The 26,537-nt window shown below is 45.1% G+C and overlaps 1 protein-coding gene across 1 annotated transcript in view; it reads left to right on the forward strand.

Moving 5' to 3' along the window:
* The window catches only part of NTSR1 (neurotensin receptor 1), a 111,332-nt gene that overhangs the window by 82,809 nt on the left and 1,986 nt on the right, over positions 1-26,537 (forward strand). Inside the window, exon 4 of the mRNA XM_080403676.1 lies at positions 1-26,537. This exon is cut by the window's right edge and continues 1,986 nt beyond it. Coding sequence (XP_080259802.1) covers positions 1-250 — 250 coding nt within the window. The 3' untranslated portion in view covers positions 251-26,537.

The following is a 26,537-nucleotide window of genomic DNA, read 5'->3' on the forward strand; positions in this document are numbered from 1 at the left end:
TTTCCTTTTCAACTTCTACCACTACTTCTACATGCTGACAAACGTCCTCTTCTACGTCAGTTCGGCAATCAACCCCATCCTCTACAACCTGGTGTCTGCGAACTTTCGACAGATCTTCCTCTCTACACTCACACTCGTGTGCCTGCCGTGGAGGAAGAAGAAGAAACGACTGGCCTTCACCAGGAAATCCAACAGCATCTCCAGCAACCACACATTTTCCAGCCAGGTCACAAGGGAAACTACATACTGAAGCCAAAGGGGGAAGGGAAATGCATTTCATCATGGAGTCAAAACTTGAGAGAGGCCTCTGTGAGTTTCATGCATGGTCTCCAAATTCACGTAACACAAATGTGTTTAGAAAAGTCATTTTTGTTGGAAAAATAGGCTTCATCCTGCCAATAACTTTGAAGTTATTTTAAAGCATTGGCCTTGCCTCTTGTGAGTAATGTCTACACGTTTTGTAACTTCAGTCTGGCATAAATCCAGATGCGGTGTTAACTGGGAAGCCAAAATATGTTAAACTTAGGCAAATTGTTACTGCATTCCATCCTTTTCTCAATGCAGGGATGCCATGTTCACATCCAAGGGTTTGAGATCATGTCTCCTGGTGGCACCAAGCAGAGAGTCTGATGAGGAGAAAGCCATTTTGAACAGAAAGGGATGTTTTTGGAGAATGAACATGCTCATCTATGGGATGTTCAATGAACGAGTGAAAACTCAGGGAGCCAGGTGGTTATTTTAGAAATATATCTACATTATGACATAATAATATGACCTAGGTGCTCAAGGGACCTGTTCTGGCTCCTTGAAATCAAGTAACAACAGATGATGCCTTACCTAGGTTGGGGTGGCTGTGGCCAGGGGGAGTGGGGGCCATCTCTCGATTTAGGGCATATATAATGCCTAGCACAGTGAAACCCCTGGTATTGGTACTGCAACACCAATAAATAACAAAGTGTCTGGCAAAGTCAAGGATGCAGAAACTGTGCCCAGATGGAGCGCTGAAAATGAACAGAAATGGAAAACCTTACTTTTGCCATACAGCCAAATCCCATTTTTTACTAGGGAGAACAGTTAGCTGGCCTGCGTTAAGAGGTGAGAAAACTCCAGGCTCATGAGGGCTCCAGGCTGCTGAGATAAGAGCAACCTGCCCCTGTTCTGTGGGACCTTCAGATTTTTCCCATTCTTATTCCAGTTTTACTTGTTTCCTCACCATTTTCAGAAGGCTGGTGTTTCATAGGTTATATCAGTTGTAGGCAGCAGGGCCTCTTGTTCTACCTTTTATTTCTTTTTGCTGCCAGAGCTGTTGGCACACTGGCCTGCGCACATAAATCTTCAGGTAGTGCAAATGGAGAACATAAGAAGGTCTAAACTGGGGAGTCTTAGCTCTAAAAGAACTTTCTTTTAACAAGCCAGAGGAATGGAAACAGGACCTGAAAATTCCCTTTGAAATTTCTCAGCTGGTCAGGATAGGTGGCATGGGCTTTTCTCCCATATGGTTCCACCTCTAACAGCCCACTATGTGATACAGCAAATTGCTCCAGAGCCTTTAACACCAGAAATCACAGGGCTATGGGACAAGCTACAGGGCTTTCCCCAATGTCACACCTCCGGATGGTGACCTGCATGAGCCTGGAACCAACCAATCATCCTGGGCAACCCCTGCTGTGATTTTGCTGGTGGTGACCTTGTGTCCCTGTCCACACCACACTTCATTAGGAGAGAAGGGCTTGCCTCTTTACAATGACAAACTAGAAGAGTCACTTGGCTCAATTCTGCTTTCTGGGCTTTGTCCATGCCATGTCACTCCAACGAACAAGCACCTTTGGTACATAACAGAAGTCTCAGTGCTGGAGATGTCGATCTGGCCTCACTGAACCATCACACAATGATGGAGACCAGTTACTGATCCACTGGGTACCAGTGACTTCTCCTGCTACAGATGTGGTATCACAGAACCGTAGAATATCTCAAGTTGGAAGGGACTCATAAAGATCATCAAGTCCAACTCCCTGGACTTGTGGATTAGGACTCCGGACATAGAGAAAACACCCGTGGGGCATTTGCTGTGAGTTGTTAGTGATGACTATCTACTTCTGAGGCATTCATAACCTGGTGGATGTACAGAGCTAGCTACCATGGTAGACCTGGCTACCATCAGCCAGGACTTCCAACCACACCTACCAGGGATGGGAGAATATTTTAATGCCTGGTACAGAACCACTCAAAAAGAAAGGGCTCAAAATAGACATCAGTAGGGCTTTAGTTTCTTCTGATTCAGCCAAACCGCAAGTTCTGTTTTGTCATGCCTTCTTGTAATTTCTTGCCCTGGTTGTACCAAACAGAGGGCAGAGATTATACCTGACAAAGCACTTTTGTTGCTCATGCACAGTTGACTCCTCTTTGGTGAGAAAAACAGGTAATGGCACACACAGAAAAAGAAAGAAAAAAAAGGAGACTGGTCTCTTTAGAAGGAAATATGTGATAAACCAGCAAATGTTGTCTCTGTGTGTGTTAGAAATACTTGGGCAGGTTGGAAGAAGCTCTAGAAGACCTGTACATATGGCCTTGTGGGAAAGTCCAGGCACAATGAACAGAGGAAGAGGAGTCGATGTCACACACTTAACATTGGCCTTCAAGGCAAGACACTTCCAATGTTTCTGGAGAGGACCCAATTTTTTTTAACGCCACCTCTAAATAGAGTCAACAGCTGGGAGATGGTTTCTGAAACCTCCCAGAGAAGCTGTAACTGTGTGTTGCTTTGACTTTCGTTAGGATTTAACATCCTGCATGTCTCAGTTGCTTTTGAAATGTTAAACATTGTTAATATACTTATTCAACACCAACCTGCTGAAACGTGCTTGATTATCTTAGAAAACACTGTACAAGAATTGTTGTTTCACATAAAATGCTTGGCTTAGATTCTCACTACTGAGATACACTGGCAGCTTACAGAACATTTGATCACAGCTTAGAGAAACCGGTAGGTTTTTTTTTGGTTTGACGTGAAAATGAGAACAAGATGGAGTCAAAGTGAACTTACCATAAACCCTTTCCACAATGTTTGTTGGGCCACTCGAGTCCTGAAGAGCTGACTGTTTGGAGGGGTTTATCCAAGCGGTTTGCTGGCTTCCACAGCAATGTTCCTGCAGTTTAACACAGGAGGAGACCTGAGCCTATGGCCTTAATCAGAGATTGCAGCTCAAAGCTACCTCTTTCACTGGCCAGATCTGACAACCTTGAGCCAAGAAGTGTAAGTTACAGCTGATTTAATGCCCTCTCCCCTCCTCATCTCGTTTTGCTATAATCGACCTAGAGAATTACTTCCCTTGAGCAAAAAGAAGCGAGGATAACTCACTACAAGACCACAAGGGTTTGTAAAGGGAAGCATGATACCGTGGAGAAGAAAAAGGTACAAACTGCCCAGTATATATATCAGAAAAATGGTTCTTTCCATGCCTTTTAACAATGGTTGAATTCCCAACCCAACAAGGTTTAGCTTTAAACCTAATCGAATATAAGTGGCTTTTGCCATTAGACAAAACATGTGCTCCCATCCTTTGTATTCCTGTCTTGTCTGAACTCTCTGCTGGGGCAGAGGTGAGCCTTGGTGCAGCATGCTGTTAATCTATGCAAATTCCCTCTAAGTGTTTTGAACTGTTTGTTTCGACTAAAATAAAAATCTGTTGAACCCACAGATGTGAAGTGCTGCCAGATGGATTCTGAGAAATTCCCATCTGAAGAGAGTCTATCAAGTGACCTCTTCAAATATTATTTTGAGGTTTTGTTTCTCTTCGCAGCGTTCTTGTCAGGGCCATCCATTTGGCAGAGTGTGAAATCAGATTTACAAAGTCATTACGCTGTTCAGAAATTTCCCCCAGACAGGACGTTCTCACCAAAGGCCCAGCACACATCACTGCCTGAGCGCTCTGCTGAGCCTGTTTTGTGATGTGCATGAGATCTTGCTTCAGGGGCTGCACCGGTACGGGAGAAAATTAAATGGAAAGTCAGTGAGGAGGGTTAGCAGGGCACGTGCTGTAAGCATGATGATAGCAGGACCTTTGCCCTTATAGCATCAAACGTTGAGTGAAATACAATCCCAGGTGTGCGGTTGGTGCAGGCAGCTCATGTGGCAGGATGGAACCTGTCACCTGCCACTGCTGCCTGCCCTGAGGCAGGGACAGACATCCATGGGCATGAGAGCGCTGGAGCTTTCCTGTGCAATGCCTTGAGTGTCACTCTGGTGTCTTCCTGGTCGTGTTCTCTGGTAGCTGTTTAAACAAAGCTGTATCTGCTCAAGATCTGTCTGGTTCTTCACGTTGCAGCTCAACAAGTTCTTCTGTTCTCGGTCTGGATTCGTTTAGGACAAAACCAGAAATCGCTAAGCCAAAATTCCATCATGCTGTGTCCTGGCTTTGTGATCAAGTCCCTCTCCAGCCATGCCACCTGATAGTCCTGCACATACTGTATTTATGGCAAATATTTTTTAAAGTGCAACTTCTTTTTTTTTTTTTCCTGAAATACAAACTGTTGATGTGCTTTATTTTCTGTGGCCTGTAGCGCAATGGGAAAAAAAATGAATGTTAAAAGTGTGTCAGCGTCTCCCTTGTAATATTTTCTGTGACCAAGGGAAGGAAGAGGGTGTGAAATCCTTTTGCGTAGCAATGGGAAACACTCTTCCAGTGTAACATGCTGTTATTGATACTGTATTTACTGATCAAACTGTAATGGAATGGTTATTTCCTGATAAAGCCTTTGTACTGTATGGTATTTTATTTTATTTTGTCATTTATTGATCCTAAGAAATAAATATCCAGAGTTAAGGCTTGGGCTGGTTATGCTTGAAATGGCAGCTGTGCCTTTATCATACAGCCCACTTACTAGCACAGGCTATCTGGTTATGGTCTGGACTGGTGAAACCCCATCAACCTTGAAGTGACCTTTGCACCACCTCTTGCAGAAGGGCCCCCGAGTGCTCCTCTCCCACAGCCTGCAAGCAGCGGCTGTTTGCCCCAAACACAGCATCTAAACATCAGCTGCTGCTTCTGGCTGCAAGTCAGCAAACAAATAGGGGAAAAGGCTAGCTGGGTTTGAAGGAGACCCCCATCAGTGAAGTCTGCCCTGAGAAACCCCTCCCGAGACCTGGGAAAGCCAGAGAGGGTCTGTGCTGGTTTACAGTCCCGCTGTGCTGTTGGGAGCAGCCACAGAGAGCATCCAGCTGCCTTTGGCTGAACCCCTGGGCTTTGAGCCCGCACAAGCCTCAAGTATAGGAGTGGGGATCTGGGAGTCGGGGAAGACCTGTGCTGCACGGAGGGCAGCTGCTGTGCTGAGATCCAGGTGGCACTACGGGAGGCTGGCTGTTTCCCCAGCTCCTGCCTTGCCTGCCTGCTTTCCCCTGGTTGCAGGGCAAATGTTAAAGACGTTGCACCTTGGCCATGATTTCTGCAGCAGCTTTGCCCAGAAAACGGAGCGGGTTGGGGCTTTATTGCACTAGGATCTGTAGGTGCACAGTGGCAGAGGCAGCCCTGACCCCGGAGAATTTGTTGCTGAAAAACAGTGCAGGATTTTTGTGCCTTAACAGTAAGACTTCCCTTCCTACCTTCCCCTCTTTCGCATGACCCACTTCCTCCTGGCATCCATTTTTCTAACACAGATGTAATTTTGTGGGAACAGAATACTTGGGTATCCCCCACTACATTGAAGTGTCCTTACACTTAATGAGCAAAAATCGGTCACCTCCATTCTCCCTGCAGCTCCCAGTTAACGTTCTGTTGTGAAACAGCTCATCTGAGCACCAGGAAAATCTGCAAAACCTTCATAGTTTTTGCCCACTCAAGCCTATTGTTTTGACTTCTGATCGAGGGAAAGGTTGCTTGGAAAGCAACAAAATAGAGTTTAAATATCTGGAATCATTCATGCCTGGGAAATTCATCTTCTAAAACCTAGCTAAAAGGCACCACTCTCCAAAAGCATTTTGGTGCTGCTTCCAGATGAGAACAGCAGGAGCCTCTGTTGCCCCTACACCGTAAATTATTAAAGAGCCAAATCATTTATTTTGTGGATTCTTTTATTTTGTACTCAGCCCTGCTCTGCTAAAAGGTGTATTTTCAGCCCACTGCCTAAGGAGCTGCAGTTCATATCTTCAGCGGTGAAAATCCACAACACGCAGCAGCATCCTTGTTCTCTGGCTGCAGGAGATCTTTGCGCAGGGCACGGTGCTCCCAGCGGAGCCTTCATGGCTTACCCAGATAGCCAGACCACCTTCAAGCCAGAGTGAAAAATGTTGCCCTCTTGCTCCTCGCTTTTCTGTAGCTCAGGGCTGGCTTCTTGGAAAAGCCAAACTCCTGGGAAGCAGAGCTCCAAGCTCCCCCCATGCCGCCCTCCCACCCAGTGTCACGCAATTCGGCATCACACCACAACTCACCGATGCCAAGGAAAGCAAAAGGCTGCGGAGGGTCAACAAATTTCTCTTTCCTTTTGGAAAGGGACAAGGACTGGGCCTGGAGCAATAAGGAATGCTTTTAATTTGGCCCCTATTTCTCATTTCAATTATAGAAGTAATTTCCATAGTTCACAAGAGAAAAATTTCAGGCTTCTTTTGAAACAAATGTTACATTTTAGTAAATGACTTCATAAAACTTAATAAACATCCACCCAGAAGTTAATTTATTGAAAATGCCTTTAAAACCTCCTCTGCCTTATTGGATTTGTTTGAACTGCGGATCAGGTTGGGGTATATTCATGAGGTGGTCTAAGCAATAAGGCAGTGCGTCCTGGTTGTTGTTACAGCTCTCGGGTGGGCTGAGGTACGAAGCAGAGAATTGTACTGGGTGTGCAGGGCAGGGGGATGCTCGCAGGGGGCTGCGGCCCCATGGGGAGAGTGGGCCCTGGGCTGGGGGGGGGGGGGTTGCGGGCAGGACTGGGGACGCAACAGGGACCCCCCTAGGGCCAGGGGTGCCTGAGGGATGGCACCTGTGGGAGGGACCCATGCTGGGGCAGTCCATGAAAAACTGCAGCCCCTGGGAAGGGCTGACACGGCAGCAGCTCCTGGAGGGTGGTCTCCAATGGGAGAGACCCCAGGCTGGGGCAGGGGCAGGGTGTGAGGAGGAAGGAGCGGCAGAGACAATGTGCAATGGACTGACCATAACCCCATTCCCCTGCACCATTCGAGGGGAGGAGGGAGAGAAAAGGGAGAGTGAAGCTGAGCCTGGGAAGAAGGGATGGTTTGGGGGAGGTGTTTTAAGATTTGGTTTTATTTCTCATTATCCTGCTCTGATTTGATTGGTAATAAATTAAACTAATTTGACCAAGCTGAGCCTGTTTTGCCCATGATGGCAATTGCTGGGCGATCTCTCCCTGCCCATACCTCGACCCAGGAGCATTTTGTCCCATGTCCTCCCCCCTGCCCAGCTGGGTGGGCAGTGACAGAGCAGCTGGGTGGGCACGCAGCAGCCAGCCAGGGCCAGTCCACCACAAGCATGAAGCGACTTTGGGCACTCAGGTACCAAACCCCTCCAGAAGTACATGAGCAGAGACATGGCCCCAAGCGTTGCAGGTGGCCAAACCACAGGGCTGGGGTTGTTTCCCCAGAGCAAAGCCGTGCAGGGCGAGCACACAGCAGCCAGCCCAGCCTCCACCAGCCGCCAGCACAGCCCTGGGTTCCCTCAGCCAAACGCATGGGGAAAGGATGGCGGTAGGAAGGTTAGGACACGCCAACTGAGCCCACCAGGGACTGTAGCTACCAAAGAGAAAGAAAACACAATTGTTTCATGCTTGAAGACAGGCTTACTGAAAGCAAAGTGGGAAGAGTCACAAAGACTTAAATGAAACTTCAACATCTCAGGGATGGCCCGAATATCGTCACAGGTGTGAATACAACAGCCACAGGCTCACGTGTACATATACTCACTATAATTTTTTGGTCTTCCCAGTGGGGACCTCTTCCTCTTTCTTGAAAGTACTGGCTGGCTCGGCTGGTTTGTATCACCAGTGACATGATATTTAATTACACTTGGCTGCTTCTCTGTGAAATCCTGAAGAAACGGGAAGCAAAATCCTTCACCCTTTTAATGCAAAAATGTTAAACCACCTTGTGAAGCAGGAGCAGTCCACTCTTCTTTCACACTGCTGCTGCTTGCTGTTCACGACTGAGGTGTCTCGGCTTTCTTGTAAACTGAAGTTACATAAAGGAATGATTATGAACACATAGCCGGGACGATCTCCTTCAGGGCCTGCCAAGGTACAGAGGGAACAAAGAACTCCTCTCATGTGAGTAACATCAGTATCTTGGATGGACCATTTCATCCTCCCTCGTCCTGATGAGATGCAGCACGAAGATGAAAGGACAGACACACCGTATTTTGCCACTGCATTAGCTTCAGTTGCATTAAGGGCTGAACCAGACAGTCTGGGGATTTCTTTGTTCCTTCCTTCTGCTTCTCCTTTCTGTTACCTTTGGAAGCTGCTCAGTAGGTATGTCCAACACTTCTGCAATGCAGCTTTCAACCCCAGGCACTACTATAACACATTATGATTAATCAGGAAGTCTAACCAATCTGTAACTCATCAGTACTCCTTAGCTATGTAATCTCCAATGAAAACATTTCACATACCATTTTTTCTTCGTAAGTGTCTCAGGGCTGAGCAGGTATCAACACTAGGGCACACAGGTCTGTGGTTTGTCTCCCTGCCAAAGACAAACATGCAAGGGAAGAGTCCTAGGGCCAGAGAGGTTTGTAAAACTCATGTTTTTCCAGAAACGGATGAAGGGAAAGCTGCATCACAGCCAAGCTGGTGTGAATGGTACTCTGAATAACTGGAGTACAGGTTGCACAACAGGATACTCACTCCTCTGAAATCACATTCGCTGTGAAGTAGTGCACACACACACACCAGGGCTAAGCTGGAGATCAAATGCTCGGCCACCTCTGCCATCCCATACCTGCACACTGTGCACAGGGACTCAGCAGCCCCCCAACATTTCATGAGCCTAATCGAGATGTAACAGCCATCGTTACCAAGATTTAGTAGTGTTAGCACACTGCTAACAACCCAGCACACTCTGTACCTTCGCCACTGCAAGGGCACTCTTGTTTTATGGTACGGATTTCAGGCACAGAGAACTTAAGGGATCAACTCAAGGACTGTAACAAAACCTTCTTGTGGACCAGAGATTCAAACCCTGATGTTTCTAGCACAGTCAACTCTGATTCATCTTTCCCTTCATTCAGCATAAGCAGGTAATCCATGAGCTATTTCAAGCCTCCATTCCAAGACATATATTAGAAAAACATGCCAACATTCAGACACTTAAAAGCAGCTTCTTGCTGGTTGTCAGCAACAGCAACAACCTTGGCATAGCACTTGGCAGCTTTCAAAGTGTTCTTGACAGTGCTGTTATCCTTGGTGTCTGCTTCATACAGATGGCAGGAGAAGGTAAAGCATTGTGTACTGAATTTAAAAGATACCCAAACAGGAACAACCTCCATTAAATGGGAATGACCTTAGCGGTGCCATGGAGAACTGTAACGAAATCTGTGACACCTGACATTTTCAATGTTCTGCTTCTTCTGTCCACTTGAAAAGTAGCTACGACTATCAACAGCATTTTCAGTACGGCTCCCACACAGAGTATGCATTCTTACAAAGTTCCATATTGCTGCAATAAATCATTTTTTGTCTTCCTTCAGGCTGGCAATAGGGATAAGATTAGTTTCTCTTTACCATCATCACAAGCATGAAATTACATTTTTCATGACCATCCCAGAAAAATGCCTTATGTAGCCAATGGTGTTTCCTCACTCAGAACTCGAGACTTACCCCTCTCCTTCCTCTGGGCTTGATCTGGATTGGGGAAGCAAGAGGTGCGGGGATTTTAAAGCTGGTCACCAATGCCAGCACACCAAGGCAGCCTGAATGGTTAGTTTTCTTGCCCAGAGAAGAGAGCATCCTTCCTGAGGAGGCTGATCTAGCAAGACGTGTAAACACAAGCCTATAGGCTTTTGAAAGGAAAGGAAATACAAAACTGTGGAGCATTCGTGAGCCTAGATGGGGGTCTACACGCACAACTGATATAAATCGGTTTCCATCTGCAAATAAACCCATTTAGCGTTTGTGAAGTGACCCAGTCTCATTTTGTTTGTTTCTCTTTTCTGAGGCTTTTTTTTTAAACATATCATTTAGCAGGGGAAAAATGAAGCAGTTCATTATGTCCACAGCTCCGCAGCCGATCTTAAATGCCAGAGGCGCTGATCAGATTAAAACAGAAATCACAGTTCGTTGGTTGTGTCTGGAAGGAACAAAGACTCTGGTCCTGATTTTGATTGAATACAGGATGATATCTCCTGCTTATTGTATATATTACAACAGCAAGGAGGGAGAGTGTTTATCACAGTATGCCTCAGTGCTTTTTAATATACTGTTTATCATATGGAGCTCACTGGCATTCGCAAAACACTCTTGCAGCTTGCACTTTGTATCTTAATAGGTTTTCATGGACTTTGGGAGACAGAAAAAAATACATGCCCGCATGCTGCCAGTCTCACTCCATTTATACACCATTAAAACCAGCTCCTCATCCAGAGCAATGTCCTTGGCTTAGTAACCCCTCTCCCCCTCACCCTAGGGTGAGATGATCTCTGTGAGATCAGCCACGTTGTTATAATCTGATTCCTGGGGAAGAAATGCTGTTTTCTGCCAGGCAAACATTCCATCAGGAAGCTTGAGGAATAACAGGTATAAGCATGAGTGGCAGCTTTATACCTGTGGTGACCAGGAAAGCCAAAGCTACCTGTAGAAGAACATTAAAAGAGAAATTGTGGAGGGCTCTCTCTGCTCCACTCCTCAGTCTGGAAGGCAAATGCAAAATCAATGAACCTCTCTACAGCGAGAGAGAGGCAGGAAAGGTTTCTGCACAGATCTCACCTTGTTTGGCCCCCCGTTGAAACGCATGCCAACCCCAAAGCTACTGACTTTTCAATACTCAGCTTTGAGGAAGAGCGTGCTGTATCAGCTTAAGATGTAGGATAAAAGGTACAAAGGACTCCAAATGTCTTCAGAAAGCATGGGCAAAAAAAGTGCACAAAGACAAAGTCTATCTGCTTTCTGTGTTTCTATACACATCATGTCATCAAGAGGATTTGCAGGCTTCTTTCCAGAGAGAAGACAGTTGTTAGCAACATCAGCCTGTAACAAAAAACACTGGAAAATGGAAAAGGGAAAAAAAGAAAACTTTCTGCTCCTGTCTGATTTTCACGTCTTCACAAATCAGTCAAAAGACTTTCTCTTCCACCAAAAATCTGGCTTCCACTTGTTTACAACAATTCATTCTCCTGTGCTATTTCATTTTCCTTGCAGATTGCCTCCAGGGTTCAGGATCTGCCTATTTTTTATATCCATCTCTCCAGGAGGCACCACAAGGTTTGAAGATTGGTTGCTTTAATCAACACAAAAGGGCTGTTTTATGTAAGAAGGGGCTGTGAATTGCAGGAAGACTTTGATGAGCCCAACAGACTTCCTTAGCAGTTGGCACCAGAGGACTAGGGAATTAGGAGCTATAGGACTGAAATGAAGTACTTAATTAGATGGCAGGGTGGGAAAGATGGGATGATAATTGATAAGGCTGAGAATATTGTGTATTTATTTGAAAGTGAGCCTGCTTCTTGCGAGACACAAAAAGGAGTTTCTTGGGAAGCTGTTTAATTGTGCACAGACAGAAATACAGAACATGGCCGTGATCAAGATGAACTTGAGGGGCAAGAGGGCTGGTCAGACAACGCACTCGATGCAGTGGGATGGAGGGGACACCTGGGTACAGCCCCACTAACCTGCTCAGTGAAACATCCCCTCACTGAGCATCAGAGCAAGGCAGTTAAAGCAAAGAGTTAAAGTTTGCTCACGCCTCCCAGCACATGCCTGCTCCCGCAATAGCTGTCTCTTTTTGGCCAGAGTTCTGTATTTTTTAACTGTTCTCAACTCTCTCTTACAGCAATTATTCCAAAGTGCAACTAAGGACATTTTCCCTTCTGCTCAGATGAAATTCACTTCTATTCAATTTAGCAGTGGCTCCTTGGACCACCTAAAAGCATCTCCTTTAGTTGCTCATCTGTACACACCCAGCCACAGGGAGAGCTGCTAAGACACTTGGAAAGTTGGTGGGAGTAGAGAGCAGAAGGGAAGAAAGAGGATCCCAGATGATGCTGCAGAGGCTGAGGAATGAGACACTCACCTGGCTTACAGGAGACGGAAGTGGGCCAGCAAGGAAGGAGCTAAACATTCCCATTTGGGGATGTTTGCAGGATTATAGGCTGCCAAATACAGCTCCAGAGCATGTCAAGCTGCATCTTTACCAGCACTCCCCTTTCTGCATCCATCTTTTCAATCACAGATGCTTTCACAGTCATCCCTATTCTTCAAATGTGAAATCTGAAAAAAATGGTCAGCCCCAGACCCTTAATGTGAGTGTGTGTTTGGTCTGGTTCATTTCATCTCCACTTGCAAATATTCATGTCTTTCCAGCCAGCTCTTCTTATTTAGGACTAACAAGTAGAAATTTCACTTGAGCAGCTGTGGTTACACCCTATGAATGTTTAAACTGAGGATAATTTGTGTTTCTGCTCGTATTGAAGTATCTGCTCTACAAAATGGCTTGAGTCAATTCTACATTTTTACTGTTTCTGAGCAGGAATACTTCTGGCTTATTGGTGCTGTGGACAGATTTATTCCTAGCTTTGTTTTCTTTAATAAGAATGTAACTTGAATAAGATTTAAATACTGAGACTTACAGCATACAGATTTCAGATAAATTTGTTCACTGGTCAAGGCACAGAAGAGTATACATTTCAATTAAATTGAATGTTAGCTTCTATCTACTATTCTACCAGCAATAATGAATCGCAATCTAAAATACAATTCAACTCTGACCATAAATATTCATAGCTAAAATTCCTTGTTTTCCCTTAAACTGTTCCACGCTACTAGAAAATCTAATGTTTCAAAAGTCAGATACCGAGACCTCATCATAACCAGATGTAGCCAGAAAAACTGTGATGCAGAAAAGTGGATTTCATCTCAAATAAATTATGAACTCTGGCAGAAGCAATGCTGTATACTGAGGGTTAATGCATTAAATTTGCATAGATACATGGAAAGAAAATCCGAGACAGGCAAAACTGGGCTTGCACAACCAGGATTAGGTGAAGATACTGAGATATCACAGGCAGATTCTAGCCCCATTATGGGGGTCATGAGCAGTCACGTATGGATCTCACTTTTGCAGCTCACCTGAAGAACAGTGCTCCTGTAAGCAGAGATCAGCTTCTTTTTGAGCATTATTTTGAAAGAGGAGCTCACTTTTCCCGTGAAAAGTTTGCCTTCTCTAACATCTCCAACAGCCTCTAATCCTGGCTTTCCATCCAAGAGCTGACTCTGGCAGACCCCACCTTAGTTTCCGAAGTGTCACAACCTCCTCCTCAAAAGCAGCTGTAATAGAGAGTATAATGGCACAGAAAGTAGGGGAGGATGCATCAGGGACTTCTGATAAGCAAAAGAGAATCTGGAAGTTAATTGTCACACACCTGTATGTGGGCAGCCCAGATGTTCCAGCACTGTCAAACAAAAACATTACGTTTACCACCAGCTTCTTTGCAGAAAAGGGGACTGAGCTGCAAACAGCCAGCTTTTTGGCCAGCGCACCCAAGGCTGAACCAGACCCACGCCACTGGAAACCAGGAGCTGTTAATGCCCCTGCCAAGCGCCGCAGCCGAGGGCAGCATGAGCTCCCAACCTGCCTGCTGCCATCCGACGGTGCGGAGGTGTGGTACCAACCCTGTCCCTGTGGAGCCCGAGCAATGGAAAAATAATTAGAAATGGCTGGGTCTAGCGTTGTATCTCAGTCCTGTCAAACTTCAAGAGGTAAGCTAGGATCCTGGTGCATTAATTTTGTATTTTCTCCTTTTTGCTCCCATCCTCTTGGCAGGCAGGTCACCATCCCTTTCAAACCACTCCACAAGTTTGCAGTTTGACACCCCCAGGAGGCAGGTAGCTGGGGACCGAGACATCCCGAGCCAGTGCTCCCATCCTTAGGTGCAGAGGCAGAGGCACAAATTAGGCTATTTGCTAAGAGTATTTGTGCGTGCAACCACACATGGAGGGGGGGAAGGGAGAACGGGTGTCTTACAAACCCCATGACAAACAGGAAGACAAAGGTAATTCAATTACTCTGCACGATGATGTTACCCAAAAAGGATAAAGAACTTAAGTAGATAATTGTTTATCCTTTGTTTTCATTGCTGATTCAAAACTAATACAATTATTTGTGCAGGTGATGTTTCAGTTCTGATTCACATGGGGGAACAGTACTTCTTGTGCCTTAGGAACTGTTAATTCAACGTGACAGGTCTGACCTGAGAACACTAATAATGTTGTCATCGCAGTTGTCTGCTGGCACAAAGCTGGACCGATACATTCTGTCTCACCAGTGCGGGCAATTTTGTGAATGTTGTGGAAGCAGAGATCGCTCAGGTGACAACTATGTACACGAGGAACTTCCTTTCTTTTTCCATTTTTGGTTGTTTTGGGTTTGGTTTTGTTTTGTTGGTTTTTGTTTGGTTTGTTGTTTGTTTTTTTTTTTTCACAAAATCACTTTCCCCCTAACTTAAACTTGAGGTCTTTTGCTTTGGTTCCACCACCTGCCTTTCCTATATTATACCTCCACTAAGGGAAGACATATGAGCAGGGAAGTTGTCTGCAGGGTGGACTTTAGAGTACAGTTAGGCAACGTGGCTGTGCCTGGGCTGTTCACTCCTCTGCCTCTGTCCTCCAGTGCATCCATCTCCATTTCCACTTGTGCCTTCCCATGAAAAGAGCCAGGGCTTGTGCCAGGGATCCTCCTCTTCACGCAGTCCCAGTTTAAGTTTCCACTTACTACCGCACAGCCCCTTCCAGGTGATTCCCTTGTACATAAGCAGCAGTCTGACCACAGCCACCCATGCTCCATGCTTTTGTGCTCCAGAAAGTACAAGAACTTTGCAGGAGCCTGAGCAAGCCTCCAAGCTTGCACAACCTTGAAAATATGATCCCTCAGGGAGAGGGAGGCTCAGCTCTTCCTTTTCTGTGTCCTCCCGCGGTTAGACTTCATTTTACCCTGCCATGAAAAGTTTCCCACTTGCCTGCTGTACCCTTCCACCAGAGAGAGACCTGCAGTGAAAAGAGACAGTTGCTAACATAGCTGCTGCGGGATGGGCTGCTGGGCTCGCTGAGGTTCACATGGTGGCATCTTCAACCTCCTCCAGAAATGCAGTGTGGCTGTAGGGGCCACATTCAAACACATGGAGCTGTCAAGACGGGCCTCAGAGAAGGCTGGAGGTAACAAATGCTGGGTGTTACCAGCTGCTGGGTGTCTTCAGAAGGCAACTCCTTTGCCTTATTCATCTCTGTGGATCCACCTCAGTATCGCCTTTTTCTTCTTGGCCTGAATAGCTCCATCTAGCACTAGAAGCCTTTATTTAAATGCATATTCCTTTAAATGAAGGAAAACAGACAAGAAAAAGAGAATCCTTTTCACTTTCAGACCTCTGTCTTGAAACCCTTGCTTGGTAATCCTACTCACCAGTAGAGACGAGCGTACACTTGCTTCTGGAGTACCGAGAGACAAAAGCTCCATCTGCTACAGCTGTTGCCTCCCGTTCTTCGCTGCTGGGAACAACCTCAGTTACTACAGCGCATTTCCCGTGTCCCCCTGTTGCCCCTAGCTGAAGTCACTATTGTGTCATTGGGTGGAATGGATAAAAAGTAAAAGATATGCATACATGCAGTGGGTATCCACTATCAGGGTAAGCACCTTGGCTGGTCCTCTTTTTGAGCTGATGAGTGTCCCTCACAGACCAGTGTCGTGGTGCCTGGGACTTTCTGAAGATGGACAGATCACCCCCATCAGCTCACCCTACCTGTGCAGACCTGCAAAGCTGTTGTTTAAGCACTAGCGCATCTCAGAAGCTGCTTTAGCCTAAAGGCTAGGGCATCGCAACAGATTCTCAACAGCATTCCCAAACAGATCAGACACAAAATATCCACTAGGAACCAGAGCCGTGGGATGCCTCTTCTCACAAACTCCTCCACTCCTGCTGACAGCGGATGCTGAAATAAACTTGCTCAGATGTCACACCAGTGCCTGGAGACAGGCCAGTGGGAAGGGAGGAGGTGTGGGGGTGGGTGAGGGGGGAGGATTTTTTTCCCTTTGCAAACATCCAGTTTCACCACTGACAAGTCTGACAGGTGGAAACCAATTAAAAAAAAATAATAATCCTACTCACAGGTTCCCAGCTTCTTTGGAGAAGTTCCTCAGTTGTCCTCTCTGCTTTGTAGTAACTTGTGGGTGCTGACACAGGGCAAATGAGCAGAAGCAGCCTTGCCTCTCTGGTGTCACAGCTCTCTTGCTTAAATAGGCATTGTGCTGAGGTCCTTGTCAGCTAATGGGATGATGTGGCCACAGTCCCTCTGTTTGCACACTTTGTGGGACCAGGCATCAACCACTCTACTGCCCATGCTGTTTGGAACAACGCTGCAGAACGGTTGATTGTAATCTTTTGCTCCCATTTTCCCATGAGATACTAATAAAGTGTCTGCTTAGCAAAGCAAGAACAAGAAAGAACAAGGACTAGCCTATTAAGATGGGTCATTTGGCTTCAAAATTTCATCTTCTATCACATATAAAAAGGATCTAAGTGAAAATATCTATGTCATAAAGGCAAGTCCTGCTGATTCATCATCAGACAGGCTTGACATAACAGCAGAAGATGGGTTCTTCCCTTCCTAGGGTCAAGTTTGAATTTAAACACATATATTCCTGGGAATCTGCGTCAAAGACCCTAAACAGCTCATAACAGAAAAAGAAAGATGGGCAAACAGTATTATTATTCAGCTACATTTACAAAATCCCTACGCAAAACAAATGTGCATTAAATTACTGCTGCAGCATCTATGAATCACAGACACCTTAATGTTTTAAATTCCCTGATGAGCTTTGCTCTGCAAGATACTAAGCAAGTTTGCCCCTGTACCCTGAGGTCAGTAAGGGTGGAGAGCTGCCAACGCTTTGTAGGATAAAGCTTTTTCTGAGACAGGAAGGCTTTTCCAGAAAAGAAACTGGCTTTTTGTCATTTGTGCTTTAAAAAACCCCATGAGATCTGCACACTGCAGACCCAGACAGAAGCAGCTTGGGTTTAATGTTCCACGTACAGATCAGACACCAAGATCATCAGCTCCTCTTCAGCTCTGCAGCTTTGGGAAGCACGTCACCACTGCCTGGCTGGTTCTGCTGCATTTCCAAGCTGCTCCCAAGACAGGCTGCACACTCAAATGTGACAACTGTTCACCCCATCCCCAGGCAGTCTTCTCACAAACAGCTTGGGAACGCCCAGCTGGGTACCACCAGCAAACATGGCCAACTGATCCCAGTGGTGCCAGAGGGTTTGGTTTCTCGGTACATAAAGTGATGGACTCAAATCCTTTGGTGTCAGCAGAAATCAAGTCACCATTTTGATTTCTCCTAACTTTAGGACACAAAGGACAATAGTACTTATGGGTGTGACAGCAACAACACTGTGAGCTGCTCCTCCTTAGGAAACCATCAACGCTACCTGTGGAGACCCTGCTAACAGCAACTGCAGAACAAAGCTTTCCGGGGCCCACAACAGAGATGTCACCTCAGCACAGCAGTATCAACCCAAGCAGTGGAGGCCTTTCTCTCCCTCCAATGGCCTTGTCTGCTCATTTTTCACTTAGCATTTGTTCAGGGGTGCTCACTGCTGAGGATGCTGCCCACTCATCCTTTTCACGTGCGGATCCGTGAGAGATCTTATGCTCTGAAGCCTTTCAAAAGGCTTCCCCCTTAATAAGAGCCACTTCTTCTTGGCAAGGAGCCACTGTGATCCGGTGATCAAAGTCAACATCTGACATCAGACAGAGCTGCACTGTTGTTAGAACCCAGCCTGCTGCAGTGCAAAGCTCATTAATACAACTTGCATTCATCGCTGGTCATTACATGCAGGGTTGATATTTTGAAATGCTTGGCAAATCACACAGCAAGGTCCCCTAACCCCAGCTTACTCATCCCTTCCCTAAAAAAAGGATCTGCGGAGTAATGACTGACATAAGGTCTTATTCACCAATGTCTCTTAGTCTGCAGTTATGAATTTTCATCTTGATGCCTTCCTCATAGGACTTTCAGAAAGCCAAATCGATTTTATTGAAGGTGACAGGACATAACAGTACCTTATGATAACTGTGCTCTTTTTGCCATCATGAAAACCATATAATGTAGCAACCTCGAGCTCGCTGGTGGGCAAAGGGATACCTTCCTAAGCGACAGGCTGTAACGTAGCCAAGCTAGAGCTCTGCTTACCGTCATTACATCCCACGTAAAGAGGATGACCCAGGAGGTTAGCACTGACGTCCAAAACATTTTATGATTCAATTAGTCCCCAAACAAAACAAAGAAGAAATTAGGATAGGGACAGAAACACGCTAGAGTGTACCTCCCTTCTGAGGCATATCCTGCTAAGATGGGAATTAACCAAACGGCTTGCTTTACCTTGTTCTAATTTACTCCCGGAGACAGGCAGTTAACTACAGGATAATGCCAACAAGGGAATCTTCTCCCATGGCCAAGAAAAAGCCTGCCTTCATTTGCAAGGCTCGAAGGAATCTGTTGCTAAAAGTTATCCAAAGCCGAAGGGAATTATTCTAGCCAGATTGAGTTATTCTGCATCACCCTCTTTCAAGTCCTTTCTCCATTTAGCCCTGTCGCTAATTCTGTAGCTGGTTGGTTACTTAGGGCAGTGGAACTGAGGCAATTTGTACAGGGAAAAACATTCTGTGCTACAATATGCATTTTTAGTGGCAGTCACAGACTCTTTCTGCCTCCCCCTGTAGACCCCAAACAGTTAAAATTATACCTGACTGCACTGTGTGAAGCAGGGCTGCAGCGTAGCTTAGATTTATGCAAATCCTACCTCATTGGCAGCATTTTAAAATCAGGATGAGCAAATGTCAATGGCCTTCTATCAAAGTGAAAGAGGTACATCAATCCACCTTTGGACAGAGAATATTTCTGATTAATTTTCAGCTAAACACCATAGACAGTGGAGCTGTGATAATGCGACTGTTTAGGCATTGTATCTTTGTTTGGATTAGCAGAAATTCCTATTCCTGTGCTGGAGTGATTACTGTTCTCAATACTCATTTTTCAGCTGTAACACAGTGTCTTTCACCAAACAGAAAAACATCTTGGCACAAGCAGAAGCAGAAAGAGAAGAAGCAATAGCATTCATACAAATACACCACATCCACCAACTGATGCAGAAACTAGTGGCAGCAGAAGGACCAAGAGGAGGGATAATCCTCAGTGAACTGTCGAGGGGTTTGGATGAGCAAGCTCCAGGAAGGTGGCTGCGATGATGTGTGCTATGCAGTCTGGCACAATAATAATTAACTTCCACCATCATGGGCAAATACTGGTCAGCAAGCATATCCCAGTGTCTATTACTATATGCCTAGAAGCAGCCCAACCTCCAGCCACCACCACGGGATGACAGTGACATTGAAGATGACAGTAACATACTGTCAAATGAACTGATGGCAAGAAAACGGCTGCAGCTTTTTTTCGCACCCACAGTGAAACAGAGGTCTGCTCCCCTCCCAGGTCTCACTCTTCTAAAAATCACCTTTGATGGGACCTTGCCTATTTCTCCCTTCCCTCAGTTTTGCTAGAATTTCTTTCAGATGTAGATACTGCCGTAACAACCAGATGAAGTGACCCTCACTGAGCTCACGTGTAAAGCCAGGCTTCCAAAGTTAGAATTTATGCAGAAGGGGAACAGGTATTTTGAGTTACTTTTGCCAGAATCTTCACTTTGATGTGCACAAATACACAAGTGCATTTGTTGGTGAAGAAGTGAGCCAACGTAGCAGGACATGAAATTGCATTAATGCTCTCTTTTCTTTGCCAATAAGAATTAAAGCTCAGGACAAAGGTCTATTCTTCACCTGATCTTATTATGTGGCCTGGATTTAATTGTCAGCATCCTTTATCAGCCCTGTTCATTCTCTTCATCAGACTCCAGATGCACATGTAAGAACCCACATTAGCCTTCCCCTGTTATTTCAGCTGCCTCTGAAATACCGAAGCACCAGTTTTCAGGGCAGCATCAGTGGCTCCTGGGATGCCAGAGGGCAGCTTAAATGAAGCTGAACAGAAACGTCTAGCCAGTTAAAAAACTGCCACGTTATAGCCACATTAAATAAAATTTGATGTGGCTGGAAGAAGAGCATGTCCTAACATCAGGATGTAATACAGTGAGGTTGTAGTACATGAGAAAAACACGGGGAAAGGATCTGTTACTGAAATGTCAGCCTGGGGAAAAAAGATCACCTATTTTGTTTACCTAGTTTCACCTACTGGTCTGCTTTTTCTTTGCTTTTTTTATCATTCAGCTCCATTGCATACTTCCTTAATCTTGCTGCCTATACACTATCCGATTGATTTGGGTTTTTCTCTCTCTGTGCCCATAACAGCCCACTCTCTGAAGTTCCCATCACAGGCTGGGACCAAATGATAGTGATAACGTGATTTTGTAACGCAGAATTTCATAATGAGCTCCTTTTCCTGCATCGTTCCAAGCATATTAATTCAGAAGCGGAAACCTCAAAATAGTACTACTGCCACGAGCTCGTACCAAAAACTGAGGCCAAATACACAAGGAGTCTTTATTTATGAGCTCCAGTAAGAGTCAGTAAGCACAGCCTAAACTTCAAATCCAGAGTGTAAGGAGAGCATTTGTAATAAATAAATATTCTTGGACAGTGACAGTGACTGTGGTACGAATGTTACTGTAAGAGACCAGCTTGTAATTTTGGGTCGGAGCCAAATGAAGTCAAAGGATGATTTCCTATCATCTCTGAGAGGCTTTGGTATCGGGCCCAATTTGTTTTACATCAGGCATCTGGCACTTTAAATAAACTAAAAGGTTTCTTAGTTTGTGGGTTTCCAGTCAGGCTAGCAGCAATATGTTGTGCAAAGAGAAAGCTCTCATGTAATATTCCTTCCTGGCTATAGCTTTGTCCCAAGATGACAAATTGTTTCCAAATAGACTCACATGATATAATTCTGTTATAGATGCTCTGTGCATGTTTCGTGATGGGTCTTTCTACTTCTTTAAACTCCTTCAGGAAGCGTATTTTCTATTAAGCGTATTGATTTACATATATCAAAGCTGTATGTTCAAAGGAAAAGGACAAAGTTCACTTTTGAAAAAAAAAAAAAGGAAAAAGCAGCAGGAAATAACAGAAAATGGTCTAAGTTGTAGTATGTTAGAGCAATTATTTGCTGAAGGAAAAGATAAAGCCTGTTCCAAAGCAAGCTCAGGTAGATGGAAAAAGATCACCCCAGTGTGAAATTAGCCCCTGTTTTATTTCCTGTCAGAAATTCATTTGTTCGGTTGAAATCTGGTTTCTGCTGAACCCTTGGAAAACTGACCAAGCATTTACATGACCTGACGGGCACAGATGATGTGTTCATCTTGGCCGTGCAAGAGAAGGTTGTCAGCAGTGCTGCAATATATGTGGTCTTGGCTGACTCGATCATCAGGCACTCCTACATGTTGAGAAGATCTTGACAAGACTCTCCTGACGCTGCTCTTCCACCACTCTCTGCCAACTTCAGGGCTTGGCTATTTCAGTTCTGCTACCCATTGGATGTTCAAAGAGTTCCTCGGCTGCTGTTGTTTTATTGGGAAGAAAATGGCACAGCTTTGGTATAGGAGGGATCAAGCCTTCTCGTGCCCAGAGGCTCTCATCTTGGTTTTTGTATCACTGATCTGCACTTACCCTTTTTCATGCTGGGCTGATCACGCATAGAGATAAATGTGTGCACAAAACCCCTGGCACTCAATACTCAGAGGAGCTGGTTTTGGCCAAAAGTATTGTGCAAGGAATTTCATGTGTTAAAGTCTCTGGCTCCTAATTAGAAAAGGCAGTCCCTAATATTTACTCCATTTCACGTATATCTCTGCCTTTCACAGCCTCTTCATTCTCAATGACCCAAATAGCTTCTGTCACATCTTGTTGATAAAACCTCTCTGAGTGTTACGAAACTCTCATGCGGAACCATGTAAGAAGAGCCTCAGATTTACCAAAGCCTCTTTCAAGACCCTTTGAAAGCAATTCTGCCATTGCACCTGTCCCATAGATCAGGCTTCAAATGTGAGAGCAAAATGTCAAGTTCATGTTCATACACACGGGGACTCACTGCAGATTACACACACTAATGTTAGGTATGTGATTAGCAGCTACTACTATATCAAAGGCACCCCATAACTACCTCAGCTTTAATTATATTGATTAAACAACACAGGTGCAAAGCAAAAGGAGTTAATTGAGGACAGGGGAAAGCTTTTCCTTCATCTCAGGAAAATCCCTGAAAAGAAGCAGGTTGGCCCATAGTGCTCAGATGGCGTTAGGGCAATGCTGCCCCTTGCAGCCTCTGTCACCTACCAGGCTTGTCTCCCTGTGTTCTTGCTGCTCCCAGATTTATAGTGACATCCACAGCAGGAGCTGCTGAACCCTTGAGCTTTCTGCCATTCACTTTCTGCTTCTGATGCGAATTGGACGCAGCGGGCAATCCTGGGGGAGGATGGAGGGCAGGGAAGCAATTAGCAATCGACCTGCTGCAAGGATGAAACCATTTAATCCCAAGCAGCTGTGTGGAGGCAGCTGGAAGGAAGGAGGGCTTTCCTGGGTGAGGATCCTTCTTACTGCTCCCTTTTGGAAGGAGGATTTTGGGGGTAAGGGTGAGTTGGGGTATTTCAGGGTGGGGGGCGTGTCTGTTTGTCTTTTTGTCTCTTTAGCTTCTCTTTTCAGCAATGACAGTATGTACGACAGCCACCAAGGGCAGAAATGTGTGATGTGATATAGTTGGGAAAAGAGCTCAAGCTGAGGTGTTCTTTGGAAGAAATGAAACCTCTCTGCATTGTTGTGTCTTTTCTCAGCATCTTTCTTTGCTTGAATTTTTTGGTTAAATGGCCAGGTCTCCCAGCACTTTCTCCTTCCTGACTCCTCAGTGGACGCTTTTCCCAGAACTGGGCTGTTTCCCGGGGCTTGTATTTGCTCTGTTTAGTGTCCAGCTGGTGTCTGCCTTGGAGGTGGGAGCACTCCTGGGGCCTTTCAAGAAACACGTGTGAGCCACGCATGTATGATGTCTCTACCTTGGCACACCCAGTTAATAGAAAAGCTGGAAATATGTTGATGCTGGCATCATAGATGTGGGCATCTACCTGCTGGTAGAAGCTATTCCTCACCAGTATTATTTAGCTTACTCCAGCACCTAGAGATAACAGCAAAGCCAGAGCACCTCTGGGCTTGATGTTGCTCTAACTTGCACTGTCCCTTCCCTACACTTGGTTTTCATTGTCCTCAATATCTAAAGGTCCAGGAGCATCAGATCAGAGGTTTCCTTTTGGTCTCGTCTCACAGATGGATGAGTTTTCTCCTTCCATGATTTGAGAAGTCGATTTTTTTTTCTCAAGTATCAGCATAACTTTTACTGAGTCTTCAAAATAAAGATTCTATTGTTTAGTCAGTGTTATTGTCTCTAGAAAAAGGAACGGCTGTCAGGGCTGATGTGGACTGGTATTTTCTCTGGATCTGAATTGAATGAAACAGCTAAATTAACAGTCTGCTATAAAAATGAAGAGATGGCAGCAGCTATCATAAATCTGTCTCTCTATGGAAAGAAAAAGTGAAGTTAGCTGCTGGTTTGCAGATGGTGGATCTGGGTCTCAGACCAGTACACAGCATGTTAAATGGATTTATACTGAAGTTCAACCAATTAAACAGCTGTAACTGCATTGACAAGAGGATACAAATCCTCTATTACAATTGAAAAATAACCAGCCAAATTATTTCCACCTTGCTGTTTCTTCTGGCTCATTGTATGGCCTTATTCTTAGGAGAAATAACAGGATGAAAGATGACAATCTATATGACTCCAGGAGAATGCTTGGAACAATTTCCCAGACATAGTGCATCATTTTGCATTGGTTTTTCTCTCAGCAGATCCAAGGCAGATGGGGGCAATTCCCCTATGATAGAGGGATGTAATGGTGCCATAGCAGTAATGACTTGCAGGGACCTGCAAGACAGGGAGCAGAAAGTTGCCAAAACCTAGGGGTCTTCTACTGTGAGACCCTGGGGAGACGGGGCTAACACAGAGTCTGGCACAGAGATATGCTGCAGGGACTGAACACTGATTAGCAATCCAGATTCTGCAATTCTAAATTCAGTGGAGGATGTGGGGATGGAAGACAGAAGACAAAGACAAAGCACTCAAATTTCCAGAGTGTGTTGTCTCTCCACTTAAACTTTAGAGAAAAATGGAATACAGGATTGAAAGTGTTACTGACAGAGCCTGGGATCCAGAAGAGCCATGTGATGTGTCAAGTGTTTTTTGCCATGACTGCAACATTAAAAGTTCATCTTCTCCTTGCCTGCAACACCAGTTTGTAGTTTCCTCTCCTCTAGGAGAGAAAAAAAAAAAAAAAAGACAGAAAGATAGAAATGCTGTTCTGCTGTTGTAGCCTGTCTGGTAAAACATCACATCTGATGTGATAGCTGGGAGTGAAAGTGGGTCACTCTGCTACAGCAAGTGCCTTCTTGGCAGGATCTATGAAGGCACTGTGTTCACACCTCTATTTTAACCTTTTTTGGGTGGCTGCATACAGCCACAGGATCCCCCCTTCTCTCTATCCTCTGCAGGCATCCTCCATGCCTTCTAATCCCTTGAGCCAGCCAGCCCGTTCTCACGTAAAAGCTGTAAAGAATAAAGCTTATTGAGCTCTCTGGCCAGGGGCCGAGTTGGTGGCATTTTGAGGATTCCCCTTTGCCAGCCCTCCTTCCCTTGCTGCTCTTCTCACAGATGGACAAGAGAGGACAAGGGTGGCACAAGAAGCGAACAGACACCCACTTAATACCGGATTTGATTTTGGTGGAGAATGAGAGCTTTCAAGTGAGCTCTCTGCAAAATTTTGCAAGATAATGCATCCTGGTACAAAATACTGAGTTGTGTCACGGTGCCTCCTACATCACGTTGTATTAGATTAAACTCAGCAGCGGGACAGTGTATCACACAGCATCATGGTGTATTAACTTGAATTTGTACTCAGTGTATGTGCATCATATGATAATGGTTTGCTGTCAGCAAAGGTTGTTGGAAAAAGGAAGACTATTAATACAGACATAATGAAAACAGAGAGAGTGGGAATAATTACATTTCTGAGTTCTGGTTAGAGGTCTACTGGGGCTCAGGAGGTGGCACGCACAGCCTGAACGTGGCAAGAAAGGAGCAATTAAGGGAATTCGGGGAGGGGGGTGGGGGTGGGGCAGGGGGAGTATTGCAAGTTGAAGCTTGGATGGACAATTTTTCTTCTTGTTAAATTAGGAAGGAGCCTACTTTTTCCTCAGACTATATGCCACCAAGAAAGTAACTATTCATGGAGATGCTCTTTGGAAATGGCCTCATTCAGAAGCTCTGTCCCTGATAACAGGCAAGTATTTACTGGGTTTATAGGAAGAAAAAGGTGTTTCTTGGGAAAGACGTAAAGTTGCAGCCGCCTTATTTCTGCCTTCTCATCAAAGGACTAAAACTTGATTTAGCACTAGATTGCTGTTATGAGTCACTATAATTTAGCCATCAGTGATTTCGAGAGATATCAAGCAGAAATGTGCATGGAGTAAAAGCCAATGTACAACCGGATTTTTTCTGTCAGAGATTTCTAACACTGAAAACAGGACACTGCTGATTTTAAAGTGATCTCACTCTTGGAGAATCAGTGAAAAACTTGTTAAACTGTATCTTCTGCAGATACATTTTCAACATGTATATATTCAGAAGACCCTGGAGGAAGAGATTAAATAGAACGGATTTTTAAGATGCCACTTGACAAGTCATGCAGTCAAGATATTAGACTGTGAGTTAGAAGAATATGCTTTAGTTCCTGGCTTTGCTGTGCTCCCTGTGACCTTTAACATCTCATTTATTCTCCTCCTGGCTCCAAAATAAATAAAATAAGAAAAATATTAATATTGTTGCCCAGCCTCCAAAGGGTACTACAGACATAAATGTATTCATGCCTCTAGGGCACCCAAGTAATGCCATGACTACAGCCTTATTAGAACCAAGACAGATGCTTCATGCTTTAGCCCGTCACTCACCCATGGGTCACCAAATCGATCCATACCCTATAAATGGAAGTGACAGACACACAGCAAATTGCAGAGCTGTGGGAGAAATAGATCTGTCATGCGCCTCCAACTCTGCCACCTGCCCTCTGCCCACAAATGCATTTATTCCATCCTTCCCCATCTTTGCAAGCTCCAACCTGCCAGCATTTGACAGCTGAATCTCAGCCTTGATGAGCAATATTTAGGGAACTGCTTTGTGATAGCTGCAGGATGAGCACCATTCTAATTCAACAGCGCTCAGATAT

This window comes from Falco punctatus (genome assembly GCF_963210335.1).
Source record: "Falco punctatus genome assembly, chromosome: 10".
Lineage (NCBI taxonomy): Eukaryota > Metazoa > Chordata > Aves > Falconiformes > Falconidae > Falco > Falco punctatus.